We start from the raw sequence: 20,846 nt of genomic DNA, 5'->3' as shown, positions 1-20,846 counted from the left end.
GAAAGAGTTCTACAAGCACATCTGAAAGCAGTGCTTCTCAATGGTAGTGCAGGAGAGAACTTGGTTCTGAACAGAACATTCGGTAAAAACCTGGCAGGGATGCTCCTGACATCTAGTGGGTAGAGGTGAGAGATGCTACCAAATGTCTTACAATGCCCAGGACAGCCCACATCCCCTCCCAACACAGGATTATCCATCCCCAAATCTCAATAGTGCCAAGACTGGAAAATGCTGTTGCAGGTAGAACATTAGGCATGTAAGGTACTTCCTACTTGATACTTCTGGGGTCAAATGTATTTGGAAAATTTTTTGTTAGCCTTTCCATGATTTTTACTATATTGCATACCAATGGCTTTGAGAGTCCTGGAGAAAACAAAACTGTGTTTAGCCTAGTACATCTTAAAAATCATTAGTGTACGAACATTATTGTTGTTGTTTAATTTAACATCTCTCAAAGTCAGTGCTTGAAAAATACACTGTAAAGTAGAAATTAATATTGATTGTATACAGCACTTACAGAGGAGATACTTCTGAGAAAAGTGTGTAGAGAAACAGGGTCCTATTCATGGTAAGAGGTTGACGGTATACCAGCATTAAGGGCACTATTGTATCTATCCACTGGCCTTGTACCAGCCTTGAATGAATGTAAGTCTGCCCGACATGGCAACTCTTCTACCTTAGGTCAGAGAAGAGGGAAGGGCCCTGTCTTTAGCCAACTCACTCAGACCCGTCTATGCTTAAAATCTAAAGAGAATGCAACTCTTGGGGCTATACAATTCTGAGCCCAATGATGCTGAAGGGAAAGGTTTCAAGGTAATTTACCAGCAACCACAGACAACCTCATTCCAGTAATAGTGGCTTTGATAACAAAGAAGTCATTATTTTTTCAGAATATGTCCATACATATTTCATTGTCAATTTTTAAAATGCTTTCTTCGGTACAACTGTACAATGGCAAAGCATTTGCTGGAAGCACAATCCAGCCATGTCTACTTTTGATTCAGTATTCACTTTTTTACAGAGGGCAATACAAAACAACATGTCCAAAAGAAACGCAAATCAAAGAGGGTAAAAAGCAGCTGGTGATGGGTCTGTTCTTTAGAAATTGATGAGAATGTTTTTATGGAAATTACATCTTCTAAACCTGTATAACTTCACAGAAAGAAAAAAAAGAAAGAAAGAAAACGTAAAGAACACTTACTGGATACGTGGAGCAAAAACTAAGGTACTTAATACCACCACTCTGAAATAGTGGCCAAAATCCTAAGAGATTCTCCTTTGTGGTCTTCTTTTTAAATCAGCTCTCAGAATTTTCCCAAAGACAAACACTGAATTTTTTTTAAAAGTTAATGATTACACCCCAAACAATGAAACATCATTTTAAAATGTATTTTACCTGGTAGATAAAACCACTCATCCTAGGACTGGCAGACAGCATCAGCAAAATATTTGGGAAGAGCAGAAGATATCTTTCATTCTTTTCCTAGTGCAAACAAACAAACAAATGAAAAAAAAAAACATGTATAACTGTGAGCACAAATAGCTGCTTGACTCTAGAGGCCCATGAAACACTTTATTCCCTGTTCACGTTTCCCTCTTCCACATTCTCATAAAGTAAATAGGAATAAAAGCTTAATAAATTGTACACCAAGTATTAACATAGGATTAGAGAGTTTCAATATACAGGAAAGAAAATAGGCTATAAACTTTTCAAAAGTAAAATATTAGAAAGCAAGATACACTCTTAAAAGATCTTGGATTCATCTTGTCCAACAAACACACATGTGGTCAATGACTTCAGCATTGTCATTAAATATAATTGGTTAATCAAAATTTCCGTTTCATAGTTGAAAGAGAGGGAGAAAAATAAAACACTTGTGGGATGGTTAATTTCATGTCAACTTGATAAATAAGTATAGGGGTGGAGTCTATCTAGCCTGTCAACCAGGTCACAGCCTGATGATGCCTCATTATGGGCGTGGCCTTCTTATTAGAATTCTAGGAACTTCCTCTCTCTTGATTCGCCATCAGAAGAGGCGGCCTCTCCCTCCCTCCCTGTGCACGAGTCATGTGGAACTATTCTGGGACTCAAGCAAGCCATGTGGCAGAGACCTGAGGAGACAGCCCTGTGATGCTTCCACTGCAACTGGAACCACACGAGTGTTCATCCACCGGCCTGTGATCTTCCTGCGTTCATCATCACTGCAAGTGGCAATGTGTCTCTGAGAGGAACTTATGGACCAGTAGCAGACATATGGGCTTGATATTTTCTCAGTACACAATTGCTCTTTGAAATAAAGCTTGTTTTGTTTCTCTACTCAACCCAGCCGAAGACAACTTATAAAATTTTAGGGAAGGGAAAGGACCAAGCATATCCCTGAAGCTTACAGGCAAAATCCAATGTTAAAATCGATTTGTTCTATTAATCCTGGCATTCTCTAAAACTCCATGGCATTCCAATTCAGTGCTGCTTTCATTCACCTATCCTATAAATTTGATTTACAGGATCAGGCAGTGTCTACTGTACACAGGGTTGCTATGAATCAGAACCAACTCCATGGGCACATAACAACAATAACACCTTTCTGGTGAGCAGCCAAGTGCTTAACCATGGCACCACCTGAGCTCCCTGCAGCTGACGAAAGTCAAACCAAACCCATTGCCATTAAGTCCACTCTGACTCTTGGTGACCATACAGGGTAGGGTAGAATTGTGCACAGGCTTTCCAAAGCGGTCGTCTTTATGGGAGATTGCCATGTGTTGTAGCAGATCAGGATGTAATGATTTAATCTGGTATCTAAACTATAATACTTTCATACCTTAGTAAAGGGGTGGCATCATTTCAAAAATATTAAGTGGAAAGAAATAAATATATTTTGAGTGTAAATTTCAGTTTTCTTATTCAACAAGGAGTTTCATGCTTGAAAATGGGTCAATAGCATAATAATCCATTTATAAATATATAAATACACACATATATATGCCAAGTTAGTGATTTTTCCAAAATTAGAATAAAAAAAGCATTCATGTACCATGAAAGAAAAACTACTCAAGTTTCACTGCGTGGGGGATGTCAAAAAACACAGGCTTAATCTCTAATTCTAACTAAGTGCACATAAGAAAACTTTATGAAAGATTAGCAATTCACATTAGAAAACTTAAGAAAGATTACCAATTCACATATACTAACAGAACAGTATAATGTAAACAGTTGAAAATATAATTGTCTAAAATGACAGCTTGGATAGATGATCACATCCTTAAGACCCATTCTGTGGCCAACTGTGGCACAGCCTTAAGACCTATCTGTATAAACCCAGCTGTGGTACAGCCTTAAGACCTATCTGTACAAACCCAACTGTGGCACAGCCTTAAGACCTATTTGCACAAACCCAACTGTGGCACAGCCTTAAGACCTATTTGTACAAACCCAGCTGTGGCACAGCCTTAAGACCTATGTGCACAAACCCAACTGTGGCACAGCCTTAAGACCTATCTGCACAAACCCAACTGTGGCACAGCCTTAAGACCCATTCTGCGGCAAACTGGCACAGCCTTAAGACCTATTTGTACAAAGAGACCTGAATACTCATGAGACTTTTGATCCACAATCTTGTTTAAACACTGTGACTATCCTTGCATTCATGAAACAAATAAATAATATTTTAATGGTAAAAGTACATTACCATTCAGAAGTGTGGCTTTTCAAAAAATGGTACGATCTATCTATTTGTAACAATGATTAAAGTTTCTTGGAGATGTTACAGAATAAATAGAATAAGTCTCTATTTCTCTAGTGGTTACTGACTATCTCAATTATAATTAAGAAACAGGCTATTTCTATTAGAAATCAAAGTAACTATAGCTCCATCTGAACTGCGCTAATTTCTGTGGAAATTTCATTATGAGGCAATTATGTTATTGGCTTTCCTCAAGTGGTATCACACACAGTAAACCAGACAGATTACTTCCCCAGAAATACAGATGCATTATAGAAGAATAATCCCTATCATTAAGAGCTTACTACGTGCCAAACACTAGAATGAATATATAGATTAGTTCATACAATAAAGACTTTGGACCATAATTGACCTTGGGGTTAGCTTCAAAAGAGCAAGACTTTAAAATGTGGATTCTATGACATTTTATTACATCCTTGAGGAGCCCTGGTGATGCAGTGGCTACGAACTGGGCTGCGATTCACCACTGTGATCAGCAGTTCAAAGCCCCCAGACGCTCCCCGGGAGAGAGCCAGGGCTTTCTGCTCCCGTCTACAGTGACAGTCTCCGGAGCGCACGGGGCAGTTCCAGCCTGTCCCATAGGATCGCTACGGGTCAGTGTCAACTGGATGGCAGTGAGTTTGGTCTTTGGAAGCTAAAAACTCCTGCATTTGTCGAGAAAAAAAATACAGTAATTTATGAAATAGAATTCCTACTCAATTTAACTTGAAATCACTTGTTGTTCTTTAAATATTGCATTACAGTACATAAAAATATGACAATGAAGACCACACTGAGAAATCTTTTAAAAATATTTACAAATCAGCTTTAATAAAAGTTATGACCTTCTGCTTTTAACTTAATTTTTACCCAAAACATTTTAGTCATCGTTTCAGGGAAAACAGCTCAGAGACTAGAATAAAAGCAAAGGTAGCTCAGCAAATATATCCCTGATGTTCCCGTGTGGGCTTCCTTCCATTTTCATGTACATGCAATCGTCTTGGAGAGGTGACACACATCCCGTGAAGGACACACAGTACCTCACTCCCGGCACACTGGATCATGACCTGCGACATGTAAATGACATTGCCCAGGGTCTTGATGTCATCTCCCTCCCAGCTGCGGATCGCTTCGGTGAGGATCTGCAGCTCGAGCTCTTTCCTCTTCCGGACTTCCTGACACTGGGCCTGAGGGGCGCAGCACATCGTGCAGAGAGAGAAAAGCATGCAGAGCCGAGAGTTTAGGTCATTTTCTTCTGAAGTTTATTTCTCCATAACACGAATAATAAAATGCACTTCAGTCACAAGTACAGATGCACGTCAAGGGCAGGAAAACAAACTGTTCTAGAATACTAAACGCCTTTATTGAGAACATTATAGCACACCTTGCTACTTTTAGGAAGAAGAAATGTAGATGAGATAAAAAAAATACATTTTCTGTTTTAGGTAATGCTTGCCAACATAGAAGAGAAGAGAGAAAAATATGGGAAGAATAATATGTGCTATTCATAAGATGCATTCTTTAAGAACATGGTTGGTAAGACAATATGGCAACAGATAAATCAGAGCCACAAGTATTGTTGTATGCTGTGTGACGAGAAACAATTCAGATGGAGATTTAAAAAATTGCTGCAGAATCATTTTTAATAGGTATAACATGAATTGTTTCATGACACATTTTTAAATAAAAAATTTATTCATCATACATGGTAATTTACTAAGCATGTGATTATCTATCGTTAGGCGCCATCCAGTTGTCTCTGACTCATCATGAGCCTGCGTACAAGAGAAGGAAACACTGCCCACCCTGCAGTCTCCTTACAAATGTTGCCGTGCTTGAGCCTTCGGCCTCAGCCATTGTGTCAATCCATGCAGCATTCCTCTTTTCCACTGAACTTCCGCTTTACAAAGCAGGGTGCTCTTTTCCAGACACTGGATCTCCTCACAACATGTCCAAAGGACGTAAGACAAGATCTTACCATTCTTGCTTCTAAGCCGCATTCTGACTGCATTTCTACCGAGACCGATTGGTTTTTTGTTTTGGGCAGCCCGTGGTACAGTCAATATTCTTTGTCAACACCATAATTCAAACACATCCATTCTTCTTTGGTCTTACTTTCTCATTGTCCAACTTTCAGAATATGGGGAGACTGGAAATTCCCTGGCTAGGGGATCAGGCACACCTTCGTCTTCAACATGCTATCTTTGCTCCTTAAGTCTCTTGCAGGCGTATAAGATCAAAAATAACAAGGTGCTCATACCTTGGAATAATCAACCATTTTAGAATACCCCAGGGCAAAGTTCAGGAGGTTTAGGAAAGGAGGAGGATGTAAACAGAAAGCACAGACAGGCAGTAGGTTCAGTAGTAGATCTTACATTGTGGAGATTACAATCAATGGCATGAGACAAAAAGTGTATACATTGAATAGACAATTGATCTGCTTTGCAAACCTTCAAGCAACTCACAATGAAATGCTAATAAAAACATGTCATTTACAACAGATCTGCCTAGCGTATACGTCCTTTGATTTCTACACTGCTGCTTCCATAGGTGCTAATTATGAATCGGAGTAAAACAAAGTCCTTGACTTCAATTTTCCTTCATCTATCATGATGTTATTTATAGATATCATCGTGAGAATTTCTGGCATCTTTACATTAAGATGCAAACCATACGGCACATTGCAACTTTTGATCTAAGTAACGGCTTCATTTCCTCTTCACTTTCATCAAGCAAGGTGGTGTCAACTGTATACTGCATTTTATTGAGTTTTCTTCCAAATCCTAAAACCAACAATCTTCTTCATATAATCCAACTGCTGAGATTCTATGTTCTACCTACTGTATGCTTATTACTTCATTTGAGTAAAGCATTGAATTCCATTCCATAAGTAATTTTTTATCATGTAACTTTTCAGCTGTCACACAATGTGTCTGCATTTATTTGCTATAATAATGTCGATAAAAGATAATCACTTACCGAAAGGTTTTTGAAGGCAGTCATGGATTTTTGGATATCTTGTCGATCTGGATGATAATCCTTTGAATAAAATGAACATACTATTAGTTTTTTGTAATGAATTTTTTTCTTAAAAAGGCACTCTCCATAATACTTTTAATCCCTTAATATGATCCTTTTTCTCAGCATTAAATGTGCTATTTCTTATTCTATAAAGAGATCATCATGGTGCTAATGAATTTAGTTCTTAAGAAAACAATAAATTTAGGGGGGAAAATAATAATTGAAAAAAACCAAACAAACAATGGCAAGGGTCATCAAAGCATGGTGTGTCTCTATAAGCACTTTTATTGGAACGCCAACACATCCATTTGTGTAAGTATTGTTTAAGGCAATCAAAAATAAAATTGTCATATAGCTGTTTTTATTCCAGCCTTGGGAAACCCTGTGGGCCAATTCTACTCTGTGCTGCATAAACTGGAATCGATTACATAACAACAGGGGCTGGATATGGGTGCTTTTGTGCTACAACTGTTGAGTTGAATGTTGCAACAAAAACTATAAATTCTAAAATATTTACTAGATGGCCTGTTTGTGGATTGACTGGTGTTCCCCTAAAAGGTAAACTGAAACCCTAACCCGTAGGACCTGCAAGCATGACTTTGCTTGGAAATAGGTTATTGGAAGATGTTATTATAACATGAGCTTATATTGGAGCAGGGTGGCATGTTCTCCTTTTAAAGAGAGCCACGAGGGGAGACAACCACCTGAAGAAGCATCTACAAGCCAACGGCCACAAGATGCTTCTGGGGTTCCTAGATGCTGGGAAGGGCATGAAAATGCTCCCCTCAGAGCAAACAGGGAAGGCATGTCCCTGAGGACACCCATCATTCATACTCCTAGCCTCCTGAAAGGTGCACTAATACATGTCTGTTCTTAAAGCATTGTAAAGTCAATTCAGGCAGAAGTAGTTAGGACGAAATGTAGCCTCTTATAATCTGATCTCCCCCTTGACCCATTTTAAAGCTGTTTCAGTTTAAGAAACGAAACAAAACCAAAAAAGTGAGGAGGAAACAAAGGTGGATTAAGCCCCTGATGACTTCCCCTCTGACCATGGACCTGGGCGGCTAGCATGCAGCGTGCATTGGGAAGCGGATTGTTGCAGATGCAATTAGGCTAAAATTTAGCACCCTATCTTTTTATCTCCCCTGTAATCCATTTAAATTTGTCCTAGTTTTAAATATTTTCTTTCTTTTCCATTGAGGTTTTTTTTTTTTTTGAAATGTTTTACATTTTGTTATCCTTGTTAGCTTAAAATGTTTTTCTGTATAGGAAATCCAGGATAGGTAAATCTATAGACAGTAACTGGATTAATGGTCTCCGGGGGATGTGGCAGGGGAGGTTGGTGAGGAAACGGGGAGTTAATAACGAAGAGCACAAATATGAAGAACTGTTCTAATGCCTATTGTGGTGGTGACTGTACAACCCTTCTTGATGTGACTGAGCCACTGAGTGGTAGGATATGTGAATTATATAATGCCAATATATACAATTGTCTGGAAGCGGGGGGATTCGGTTTTTATAAGATAACTTGTGGTACTTTGTTATGCAGCCCGTGAACCCTAGCCAAGAAAATAACGGAGTTCAAATTTAGGGTTAGGTCTACAACATGCTGATCAAAAATAAATAAATAAATAAATAAATGTTATTATCAGCTAGTACACCTAGAGAAGGGCAGAGGGTCATCAAAAAATAAATCAATACCCTCCCCTTGGGTGGGTTAGCGCCCTGTGCCCCCGCTACCCATTTCTTCCTTATTTTCATCATTTTTTTTTTGTTTCCTTTCCCCACCTCCTCCCCTGTTGTCTATCATGTGCATCCCTGCATTTGATCTGGTCCCTTCCATATTACCTGGTCCTTACCTCAAGAATGTTTGTATGTAGCAGCTTTAGGGTTTCCTCCCCGCTCCCACTACCATGACTCGAATCCTATCCTGCAAGACTGGCCAGACCAGAGGAGGTACACTGGTACAGATAGGAACTGAAAATACAGGGAATCCAGGACGGATGAGCCCTATAGGACCAGTGGTGTGAGTGGCAAAACAGGGAGGGTAAAGGGAGAATGGGTAGGGAAGAGGGAACCGATTACATGGAACTGTGTGTGACCTCCTCCCTGGGGGACAGACAACCAAAAAGTGGATGAAGGGAGACGTCGGACAGGGCAAGATATGACAAAATACTCATTTATAAACTATCAAGGGCTCATGCGGGAGGGGGGAGCAGGGAGGGAGGGGAAAAATGAGGACCTAATGTCGGGGGTTTAAATGGAGAGAAAATGTTTTGAGAAACGATGTACAAATGCGCTTTACACAATTGATGTGTGTATGGATTGGGATAACAGTTGTATGAGCCCCTAATAAAATGTTAAAAAATAAATAAATCAATCAGCCTTCACTGAGAGAGGCTGATACAGTGCCTTCAAAGACAATGAGGAGGGCGGGTAGGGCCGGGTTTCACTGTTGGACAGTGAACTCAGTGTCCCTCTGTCAACTCAGTGTCCCTAAGAACAGCATCAGCATTGAGCAGTTCTTTATTGTAACCCTATGAAGTAAGCACTTATCATTGATAGCTAAATGTTCCTTATCTATCGATAACACAAGATATTTGAAAATTCACTTAAGCTTTTGAAGAGTTTTCTATCACCAACACTGGGAAGGGGCAAATAGTTGGGAAAGCAGAAAGCAATTTTAATAGAACCTTAAATTAAAAAAACCTTGATAATTTTTTTTTCCGGGGGAGGGGGGAGGAGATAATAGGTTTCTGACTTCTAAAATAATTTCTTGGACAGCAACTGCTGAAATGTCACTCACTTACAGCTAACGTATTCTAAGTAACAGAAATATAAAGTAGTACCTCCATATGTCTTTCAAGTTCCTTTAGTAATGTGGGGTATTTATCTAGGCGCATAAATGGTTTGCTGAGGCCTGTGGTCAGCACAAGAATTCCGGGGTTGTTGGCACCTTTCATTTCCATAAATTCTCCCAATTCCTCACTGAGCATGGAACAGAACAGGGGTGGGGTGGGGTGAGACGTCTGTTGTTAGAATTAGTTCTCTTATTCCCATTAGCAATAATCAAGGCTTATGAACTAAAAGAGCACAATACACCATTTAATGTTTGGAAAGCTATAGCTTTTATAATAAAAAACACCAAAGGGGGTGTTGCCTAAAACACTTTGTTATTGCTCTCATTATCAGTAGCAGTTGCCTATAAAATAGAACACAATCTCTCCCTGTGAAATTCCCTTAAAGAAAAGGCTATTTTAAGTACTGTTATTTTTATAAAGATGTATCCAAATGTTGAAAAGTATGCATTCTCAGAACTCGAATGGATCTCAAATTCTAGAAAACTTCCAAATTTAAGAACTACAAAGGAGATGCTCAAATAAAAGAAGCCTTAGAGGTACAATGAATTAAGTCACAGTACTAACCCTATAGCTAGAGGTGTACAGGTTCAACAAATGTGGAACTGAAAGTCTACTGTATTCTAATTATTATATTTGATGAATGCATGATGTTGTTTCCTGGCCTTTAAGCAGTCACAATGTAGCAGAATAAAATCATTAATATTTGGCATTCAAAAAGCATTTTTTCCATCTTCATTTTATGTAATCTTTACAAATGGAGAGTAGAAAGCATATCCCCATATACAAAAATCAAAGACTTTTAAAACAATTATTCAGTATTTCACCATTCTCTTTCACTATCATTTTCATCACATTACTTTCAACTTTTACTGTCAACTAATACTCATGAGGGTCTATATTTTCTTTTCAACTCTAAACTAAAAGTCATACAATGTTTACTCTGTCCCTGTGTGCGGTATTGGGGGGACTGGGAACCAGAGGGGGATAGGGAGGCACTCTAACCTATCCAATGGGGGGAAGGCAGGCTCCAGAGAGTGTCAGAGGCCTTGGGACTCAGGGGCATCCTGAGAAGGGTGGCTTGGGTGTGGCCTATTTTTTTACGCAAATTATATTTGCCCTGAGAGTTCAAATTCAACAGTCTAATGTTTAGGATGATTACAGAAAAGTGAGAAGTACAATTGTGGAAATCAAGCCCAGAGACAAGGATTTGATCTCAAACACGATCATTAACAATTTTCTCTCAAGTCACTTAGGGGCTGAAATTCTTCATCTTTCCCTTGTAGAGCAGATGGTCTCTTGGCTAGAACCAAGAGTCTGCATTAATCACTCACGAAACCCCACTGCAGACATCTGGAACTGAGGGAACAAACGAACAACACCTGAGTTCATACCAGCTAAAGTTACCAGTGTAACAGACTAGAAAGAGCCCAGCCTTTTGGTCAGAAGACCTGGCTTTGAATCACAGCCATGCCACTTGTCTAAACTAACAATTTTGCTAGTCTTGAGTTGTTTTTTGTTGTTGTTGTTGTTTTTTTTTAAGGAAAACATACTTTTATCTCTCAGTATTCTACATATCAAAATCTAAAATACATAAGAAAATTCAGGCATTACGCATGATAAATAAATCTGAGCCTCAGGCATCCCGTTCCTTCTCCATCTACCTCCAGTTTGCCCCACACTCAAGCTTCTTGGGAAAATCAGACATAGTTAGGAGTTCCTGTAAAATATTTAAGGTTTTAAATATCAGTCTGAAATGAAATTCATAAACTACTAATGGATGAGCCGTAAACACATAAGACTTCCATAGAAGGTTACTTCTGCCTAAACATCCTGGCATAAAAACAGGTGATCTCATTAAGCAAGGTTCCGGCATTTAAAGCCAGAGTACATTTCTGTGCTGTGTATAAGATAGACCAAACTCCTCATAAATCCACTATCTCATCGTACATTTTGCATTTACAGCAACTTTGAAAACATTCTCAGGCCATGATGGGCTGCTCAGGCTGTCCTCTGCAGCGCATTAGCACTGATACACGGAAGGTCTCGAAGACGACTAACCCACACAGGGACGGCAGCAGAACAGCCATGGGATCCATCCCTGTGTCTTCCACAGTCAGCCAGGCCACAAAGGGCCTGGGAGCAGGCGGGGGTGACTAGGGATCAAGGGCAGGCAGAAGGAGGCTAGGCGAGGGCTCAAGTGTGGAGAAGGTTCAAGGGAGGAGGTAGGAAGAGGGGCACATAGAGGTAAGAGATGGACTTAGGACAGGCAGCTGGGGGGATACCACTACCACCCCCAAGTCCCACTGCCTCCATGGTGCTGGGGAAGGAGGGCCACCATTACATGTATATCTGGAGACGCACGTAGGTAGGTACCTGTGTAAGATAAGGTGACCAGATTTTAACACTGGTAAAGCGGGACACCATTGATAAAACTCATATCCTGCGAAATAGCCACATGGCAGCCGAAAACCGTATACCCTAGATTGCCGTGCATTCTTTCCAAAAATCGGGACTTTTTTGAAACGCCGCGGGACACGGGACAAATTGTTAAAAATAAGGACTGTCCTGCCAAAGGCGGGACGTCTGGTCACTTAATGTAAGAGAGACTGTGGGAGCACAGTGGTGTCAAAATGGAAAATGGCCCCAACTCTTGAGTAACACTAATTTCCCAGAATGGGAACCTAAATGTTTTGTTAAGTGATGGGTGGGCGTGAGAGTCACATAATTTCATGTCAACTTGAAGATATATATTAAATGTATGGGTGGTATTCAACCTGTCAATCAGGTTACAACCTGATGGGCGTGGCCCTCCCTGTGGGCATGGCCTTCTCATAAGGAGGCCCTGGGACACTTCCCCTCTCTGCCTTCACCTTCCTGGTGGAGACACACTCAGGGACTGCCAGAGCACTGTGATGTTTATACGCCACTGAATCCACAAGACTGTACACACACCGGCCTAGCATCTGCCTGCATTTTACATCATTGCATGTGGCTGCGTGAGTCTGAAGAGGGCTTTAAGGACTAGTATCAGACTTAAGGAGTTGGGAGTGGGCTGGGATGGTTTCTTGATACATAGCTATCTCTTGATATAAAGCTCTCTCTTACACACATCTGAGTGTCACTGTATTTATTTCTCTGGTCAACCCAGCCTAAAGCAGTGGTTGCACAAGAACAATTTGGTTAATGTCACCTAGTATCTTGGTAGAAAAGACCCTGCATGAATTATATTTAAAGAGGTAACACACATATTATATAGACAAGGAAACCATGTTTAACTCCACTAGCATTCTGAACAGGATGATTGAGTTAAAATTTAAACACAGATCTGACCCAAAGGCTCCATAAGTATAACCGGTTGTCTTATAAATTCATAGCATCTTGTGCTATGAATATATTCTTTATCAGGAAAGTCAGCATACAAAGTCTTGTTCAGAAAATGCTCATCTACTGAACTACTAGATATTCATTGTATCAATCCCCAAGGCCTGAACAGAGTGGAATGATGAATTTAGACATGGAAAGTTTTATTTTACTAGCATTTCCCTAAATTTTGAATAATTTATCTGATATAGTCCGAAATAATCAAACGTGATGATATCAAAAGAGTACATGAGCTTCTTTAAATATAATCCACCCAAGGGCCTTTTTTTTAACCAAGAGGAAAATCCACTCAATTATTAGCACTTCTGGATTATATTTGGGATTTTAATAAATATGGCTATGGTAGAGAAAAAACTTTATAGATGATTGTGCTGGTTTCTTTTGTTTTTTACTTAGTGCCAAAATAAAGCAGCTGATTACAGTTATTTTGACAATAACAATGGCCCTTTCAGTTTACTTCATTTCTACTGATGCTAGCAACCCTTCTACAGTGTATCTCCTCTCTGTGCACTGCAATGACACTGTAGGCTGCAAAGAGTAACAAAGGGAGCACACATAGAAAAGACTATCATTTAGTCAAGCAAAAAGTAACAATTAAACTGCTGGAGGAAAAACAAAATGCATTTTTTTTACAGGCTAAATTATAAAACCTATAATTCACTCAAAATAGTCATGAGCATAGGTGTCTATTATTGTAGGGTGAAGCAAAAGGTACACATCAGATACAGTTCTACAGAATTGGTGATTCTGCATAGGCATTAGAAGAACTCATACCTAGAATTTAAATCAAGCCAAAGGACAGAGAAATGGCAAGTATGGCTTTTCAACTTCAAAACACTATATCCAAATTAATTCCTAACATTTATATTCAAGCACAGAAATAAACTAAGCTACCTTCATGCCTTGGGACTTTTAAATTTTAAGGAATGTAGAGAAGCAAGAGGTTACAAGTCAAAAGCCTAAGTATAAAAAAGGAGTGAACATTAAAAGAAATGTTCAGTCAAATGAAATCCCACTCCCAAGTCACCGACTCACGTTTCCGAAGAGGGATTTGATTTGTAGTAGACGGAATGGGAACTCTCACTGCTCGGAGGTCTGAGCAGGGCACACAGGCACCGCATCCCGCCTGACATCTGGGCCCTCGCTGGCACCCTGAGGGACTCTCGTTTTATGGCTCAAAATCCCAGAGCTGAATTCTAACGCAACTTGCTCCAAGACTGTAGCTCACAGGATGACCTAAGTCCACCCACTTCCAAACTCTGGATTTACCAAGGGGCGGAGGTAACAAAGAGTCTCCAGATTCAGAAACTTATCTGCATTCTTCTAACTGCACACATTTTCAGAAAATGCCGTGCTTACGTTTCAGAGATGACACAAAGCCATGATTAAGGTAATGGTGCAGAATAAAGGCAGCGCATACTTGACAAGGATTTCTCTTTTGAGTCTTAACATTTTAGGATATGTAATCAGTTCACTTCTTTAAAATGCCATCTTTTAAGAGCTTTACTTTCACTTCTCAGGAGAAAAATCTTTGACTTCCCAAGTCCACTTTCTACTCTTCTACTTCCCCATTCAATATTCTTCTCTTCTAATCCTCCCTTAGAGAATATTAAAAATAAAAAGGAATAGAAATAAAGAGGGGGAGAAAGAAAACAAACTTTTACAGTCGCACTCTCCTACTCGATGTCTCCCCCCCCACTGCATCAACTGTTCCTAAGTAACTTTCAGCAGTACAAACTGAACACTGGCCTTTTATAGAAATTCCATTTAACCTATAAAAGCCAGGAATAGGTAGTATAACATATAATTGAATATGTGCTTCCTAATTTAGGAAAGACACGATCTCCTTCCAGGAAGAAGAATGGAAGAGGGAGACCAAAATTGGCAAAAGGTTTGAAAAACTTCCTTTTCTTTGACTATGGTGTATTCTAACCTTTTTTTTATTACCTTGCCAAAGGCTGTTGCTTTATTTCAGGATTAAAGATGCTTTTAGACAAATGGGAAGTTATAGCTTTTTTTTGAACAGTTAGCGCTTAAATATAATGAAAAATCAATAAATGTTCAGGACCTCTTTTTCATCTTAAATAGAAGATAACAAAACAACCAGCATTTATTGAACATTTCCTGTGTTCATATCAGACATATCTGCTTACCACTTATAATAACTGTATAAAAACTGCACTTTCGGGACTGGGAACTGTGACCCAGGAGTAAGGTAATTTGCCCAAGCCCCGACAGCTTCAAAGATGCAGAGCCAGGGTTTCCACCCAGGTCTAATGGATTCCAAAGGCACCCAACTTAATGATGATGCTCACAAAATCCACCACTCCAACGGAATTTCTAAACATTTAAACAATGGCTGTTCATGCAAAGAGTTAAGTTTTAAGTGGAAATATTTTGTTGAAAGTAAGTAGCTCTTAATATAGAAGCATAGTGCTTTTATCTTAACGCTAAGAAAAGAGCATTTCTGTTTATGGTTTTAATAGTTTTGAACCGCGATTTCAGAAAGAGAACACACATTTATTTCTAAAGTACCCATACGTCTCTTTGAGAAGCAGAACCTGAGTCTTTGTTCTTTGTAAGCGCGCCTAGGTGCGACAGAACTGGAGTCTGTCTCCACGCCTGCACTTAGGTGCTCATGAGCCACTCCTCAGCAGTGGTGGCAGCTGAGCCATTTCTCAGGAAGCAGGTGCCACACAGAGCTTCTCTGCACTGCCCCTCTTGTAAGACGAGTCAATCGTCTGTGCGTGCCTTTCCCTTTCACATGCTTGTTCCAATCAGAAGCAACAATTAAAAGCTAGTGGTTTCTTCCAATGCTTCAGCTTTAAATCCTACACTAGCCTTAAACAGGGCACTTTCTCCTACAACATATCTAGAGGAGGCCTGAGGGCTTCCAGGATGGTGAGCTGAGGGCAGTATGAGTCCAGCAGCCTGGACTGAGTTTGCCACCACCTTCCAGGATGCTTACTAATTCTTTCAAGCCATTTTCCAAAGTCCTCCAGGATGAAGAATTCACTTCACACGAGCTTTATCTTTTGCACACACACAAACACACAAACGCACACACACACGCTTGCTAATCAACATTTCAAAGACTCCTTTTCAGTATTTCTCTGGAACCAATTTTGAGAGACAAGTTTTACAACTTCTCTTTTAGTGATCAAATGAATACTAAGAACGTATTTGACATAATACTTGAGGGAAAGAGGTGTCTTATAAGGTTCCCCAAAGGTCTACCTGTGATCTGGAAATGTCTAAATGAACATACCTGTGTTCTGTGAGAACATTAACTGCAGACGGGTGATTGGCACAATACGCAAGGTACAGAGTCTTCATTTGTGGCATAAGGTTTAAGAAGCAGCCCCCAACTCTCTGCTGAGCTTCAGGCAACCTGAAGAGGTGCAACACAGACAGGCAAAATCGCTTTACACACAGAAGGAAAGTTAAGCTAACATGTTGAGTGAATCTCAGAATTTGGTACAACACAGACAGGCAAAATCGCTTTACACACAGAAGGAAAGTGGTTAAGCTAACATGTTGAGTGAATCCCAGAATTTACGTCCTCATACTATAAATTAAAGATGGAGGTGTAACTACATTGTACAAAGCAATGCCATTCAGTCGTGCACTAATTTCCAGTTTTCTCAAGTATTCATTCATACAAGGACTAGGGCTTGTAACCCAGTTGAACTCCCAAATCAACAAGATGCTGTGAACCCTTAAATTCTGCATAAAATAAAAAGAACTATAAAGTGTGATTATTTGACCTGTGAGATCTTTTTACTTCATAATAGCGTCAAGACAGGTGTGTACACACACATGCACCTATGAGAGTGATGTTTCTTCAAGCCAGCATCCAAGGTTAAAAGTATATGAGATTCTCCTTTCTGATCTCCCATGGGTATGGCCCTTAAGGCACCTAGATTTGAGACTTTGAGACTCCAAAATTGTGAGAAGAGATTTTGGTTGCTGGAAGCCACCTAGCTTGTGATACTTTGCAGCCCTTGAGAATGAAGAAATATTAGGTTTTTTCACTTCCCCAAACCCAACTATAAAGATATCAAAAGTAATTTTTTTAAAAAGGTATAAACTCATAAGAACAGAAAGAGATCATAAAAATAATCTTTTGGAAGCTGGACGGCATCTGGATGTATGCTAATAATTTGTAAGACTCAACCAATCTGAATCTGAAGGCAGTGAGAAAAGCCAACAAGAACCTATGCAGCTCATACAAAGACTCCCAAGTCTTAGGAGCTCCTAAATACTGGACGATTTTCTGCTCCATAAAAAGTCACAGCCCCCGAAACTCACCAGGGCAGCTCTACTCTGCCCTCTCGGGCTGCTGCGAGTCGGAATGGACTAGAGGGCAGTGAGTGAGACAATTGGGGTTAAGAGTGGGACTAAAAACAGGAAATGGGCTGGGTGTTTGTTTAAGCTGCAGGGTCCTCCTAGCTCTGTGCCTCCTTCCCACTCAGCAGCGGAGTAAAGGTTCGTTCTTTAGTGAAATGAAACAGAAGGGCCAAGGATCATCGTGGTAGCTGCAAGCAGGGTTCGTGCATTGAAAACAGGGAACTGAAGAAGGCATTTATCTCCCTCCCCCCAAATCCCAAGTCTTGGTTGCCCACAGCCAATGACTATCATCAATGCAGGCTGAACCAAAAGCCATGGACTGTTGGGGGAAGCTGTTTGAATTGGGCCAATTATATTTATCAGAGGTCTCAATTTTCTTATTTATAAATAAAGATATGTCATCCTAGTTCCAAGAACTGTTATAAAGGTTAAAGGAGATCAATGCTATGTGAACTAAAAACATTATGCAAATGTAAAGAATTGTGATTTTTAAAAAAGATTTTAAGTTATAGCATTATTGTTGCTAATGAGCAAAGTATGTGGGTCGAGCAGAAAACCTGTCTTTTGTCACCATTCCTTGACTCTGAAAATACACACAGGACACTATTACTTAAGGTTAAGCAGTTTGTTTAAGGTTAGGCAGTTTATCCAGGTAGCCAGGGTTCTTACTGAGCTCATTTTATGAGTAAGACTGAGAAATCAAACCAGATTGTTTCCCACAAATGGACAGGAGACCTACTACTGGAGAGCAAGCAGTTGGCGGCCCTCCCTGAGGCCTTTACACACCTCCAAATTCCACCGCTGATGCCAAAGAACTGACTAATAGCTGAGGCAGCTAGTTCTTTTCCCAGTTATGCTAATCACTAGCCAGGGAGAGATGCAAAGTGAGGGAAGAAAGAAAAAAGAATCCAGAAGTCTCTTTACTTCTACTTCACAAACTATCTACTCCAGGACTCCTGAATGAATTCAATCCTTAAGATGATTAAAGGTTTTAAGGGAGACGGCATGACAGGACCGTGAACTGACAAAGGAATAAACAGATCTGTCCTGGAAAAAGTAGTCAGAAGGCTCCTTAGAAGCAAGGCTGGCAAGACTTTGGCTCCTGTACTTTGGATGTGTTATCAGGAGTGCTCAGTCCCTGAAAAGAATATCAAGCTTAGGAGAAGAGGATGATCCTGACAAGATGAACTGACCCAGGGGCTGCAACAATGGGCTCACACGTAACACCTGCGCAGAACCCGGCAGTGTTTCCTTCTGTTGTACACACGTGTCGCCACGAGTTGGGACCAATGGCACCTAACAAGTGGCACGACCTATTTAACATGCTATATCTAATGAACCAAGCAGTGAGGTTCATAGTTTTCTAACCACCTCCATTTGTTTCCAGTATATAAAGACAGTACTGATGTTGTTGGTAGCAGGTGCTGTCACGTCAGTTGTGACTCATGGCTGCCCTCGGCACAACAGAAGGAAACCCTGCCTGGCCTAGGGCTCTCTTCACAACCACCGCTCTGGCAGGCCACTGCTGCAGCTGCCGTGCCCATGCAGCTCACTCTTCTACCCTGACAGTCTACTTTACAGAACATGACATCCTTTCCTGAAGGCCTAGTCTTCCGGATCATGTGCCCAAGGTACCTGAGACAGATGTGTTCCCTCTGGTATATTCAACATGCTTCCTCAACACCAAAATTCAATTCTTAAGAGTTCACAAGTAAATTCAGTTAGATTCTTTTCCAGCCTCCCTTATTCAATGTCATGTTTTTGATGCATAGAAACTGACTGAAAATGTCACTGTGCTCATCAAGTGTACCTACCATCATCCTGAAGCTAACATCTTTGATCTTTAACATTTTATAAGTCTTTAGCAACAGATTTGTCCAGGGCAATATAGCATTTAGTATCCTGACTGCTGCTTCTATGGGTGTTGATTTGGGATCACAGTAAAATTAATTCTTGATCATTTCAATATTTCCCCATTTATCAAGATATTATTTTTTGGTCCAGTTGTATGGATTTTTGGTTTCTTGATTTTGAGATGTAATCCACATTGAAGCCTATAATTTTTACCTCCATGAGGAAGTACTTCAAGTCTTCTTCACGTCCAGCAAGCAAAGTTGTGCTGTCTGCATATCACAGTTTACTGAGTCTTCCTCCATTGCCATGGACTTTGTCATGTAGTTCAGCTTCTTGGATTATTTTGCTCAGCAGATTAAATTAGTATGGTGACAGTATACAACTCCGACACATACCTTTCCAAATTTTAAACCATAAATTACCCCTTTGTTCTGCTCCAACAACTGCCTCCTATTCTTGTTGCAGGTTCTGCGTTCTGCAATTCCCGTTCTTCAAAATGTTCTCTCTAATTTTTAATGATCTATACAGTTTAATCCCTTTGCATAGTCACTAAGATGCATTCTGCTTTGAGCCGAAATCAACCTGACAGCAACAATATCCCTCATTTCACATCCAGTTTGAAATCCTGACAGTTCTGGGTCAAAGTATTTCTGTAACCATTTAAAAGCTACCTTTGGCAAAACTTTACTTGGGTGTGATATTAACAATACAGTTTGAAAATTTGCATATCCTGCTGGATCGCAATTCTTTGGAACGGACATTTTGAGAACAATGTGGATTTTTTTCAACCAGTTTTGGCACAGCCGAGTGAGCACCTCCAGCACTGCACCTGGACGTCTTCCTTTAATGCCATCACCGCTGGATAATATGCTGCTTCTTCAAACACTTGGCCATCACCCAGTTCCTTTTAGCACGGTGACTGCGTATTCCTTCCATCCTCCCTGAATGCCTTCTGTTTCTTTCAATATCTTGTCCATAGAATCTTTCACTGTTACAACCCAAGGTTTGACGGTTTTCTTTATTTCTTCCTACTTGAGAAATGCTGAGGCATTCTTCCACTTTGATTTTCTAACTGCCGGTCTTCGCCCATTATAATTCTTTGTCTTCTTGAGCTTACTTTGTAAGCTGTTTTACTCTATAATTTCTTTGCTTTAATTACTACTCTTTTTTTCAACAGCAGGTTCAGAGTCTTTGGGTATCCATTTTGGTCTTTTGCTTTTGACTCCTGCCGCAACGACTTTCTTCTTTCTTCAGGGATGATGTTTTCCATGTCATCCTAGAGCTCCTTGGGTCTCTTGTCCTTAGCACCCAAGCCATCGAATCTGTCCTTTAAATTCAAGTGAGAGACACTCGAGGTTGTACTTTGACTCTCGTGGACTTGTTTTAATTTTCTTCTGCTTCAACCTGAACTTACATTTGAGCAACGAATGGTCTCCTCTGAAGTGTGCCCTGGTTTTGAGTCTTCCTACAAACACAGTCAGTTTGATCTGTGCATACAAACCGAGGAGTTCCATGCGTATAGTTGCCATTTTTGTTTTTGGAAAACGTATTTTTTAAAATCATTTTATTGGGGGCTCATACAACTCTTTTCACAATCCATACATAGATCCATTGTGTCAAGCACATTTGTACATTTGTTGCCATCATCATTCTCGAAACA

General features: G+C 40.0%; 1 protein-coding gene across 3 annotated transcripts in view; it reads right to left on the bottom strand.

Moving 5' to 3' along the window:
* ARHGEF7 (Rho guanine nucleotide exchange factor 7) overlaps positions 1 to 20,846 on the bottom strand; it is a 106,091-nt gene that overhangs the window by 33,716 nt on the left and 51,529 nt on the right. For all 3 annotated transcript variants that reach the window (XR_006679461.1, XM_004704306.3, XM_045283932.1), the window contains exons 7-11: positions 16,251 to 16,373; positions 9,590 to 9,728; positions 6,699 to 6,758; positions 4,760 to 4,906; positions 1,397 to 1,483 (exon numbers count right to left, since the gene is read on the bottom strand). Coding sequence is in view for 2 of the 3 variants with exons in the window: in XM_004704306.3 (XP_004704363.2) it covers positions 1,397 to 1,483; positions 4,760 to 4,906; positions 6,699 to 6,758; positions 9,590 to 9,728; positions 16,251 to 16,373 (556 nt within the window). In the remaining variant the exon portion in view is untranslated. The remainder of the gene's footprint in view (positions 1 to 1,396; positions 1,484 to 4,759; positions 4,907 to 6,698; positions 6,759 to 9,589; positions 9,729 to 16,250; positions 16,374 to 20,846) is intronic.

This window comes from Echinops telfairi, unplaced genomic scaffold (assembly GCF_000313985.2).
Source record: "Echinops telfairi isolate 266 unplaced genomic scaffold, ASM31398v2 ScPeMD7_7467;HRSCAF=8505_1, whole genome shotgun sequence".
Lineage (NCBI taxonomy): Eukaryota > Metazoa > Chordata > Mammalia > Afrosoricida > Tenrecidae > Echinops > Echinops telfairi.
This window is presented reverse-complemented; position numbering and strand designations above follow the sequence as displayed.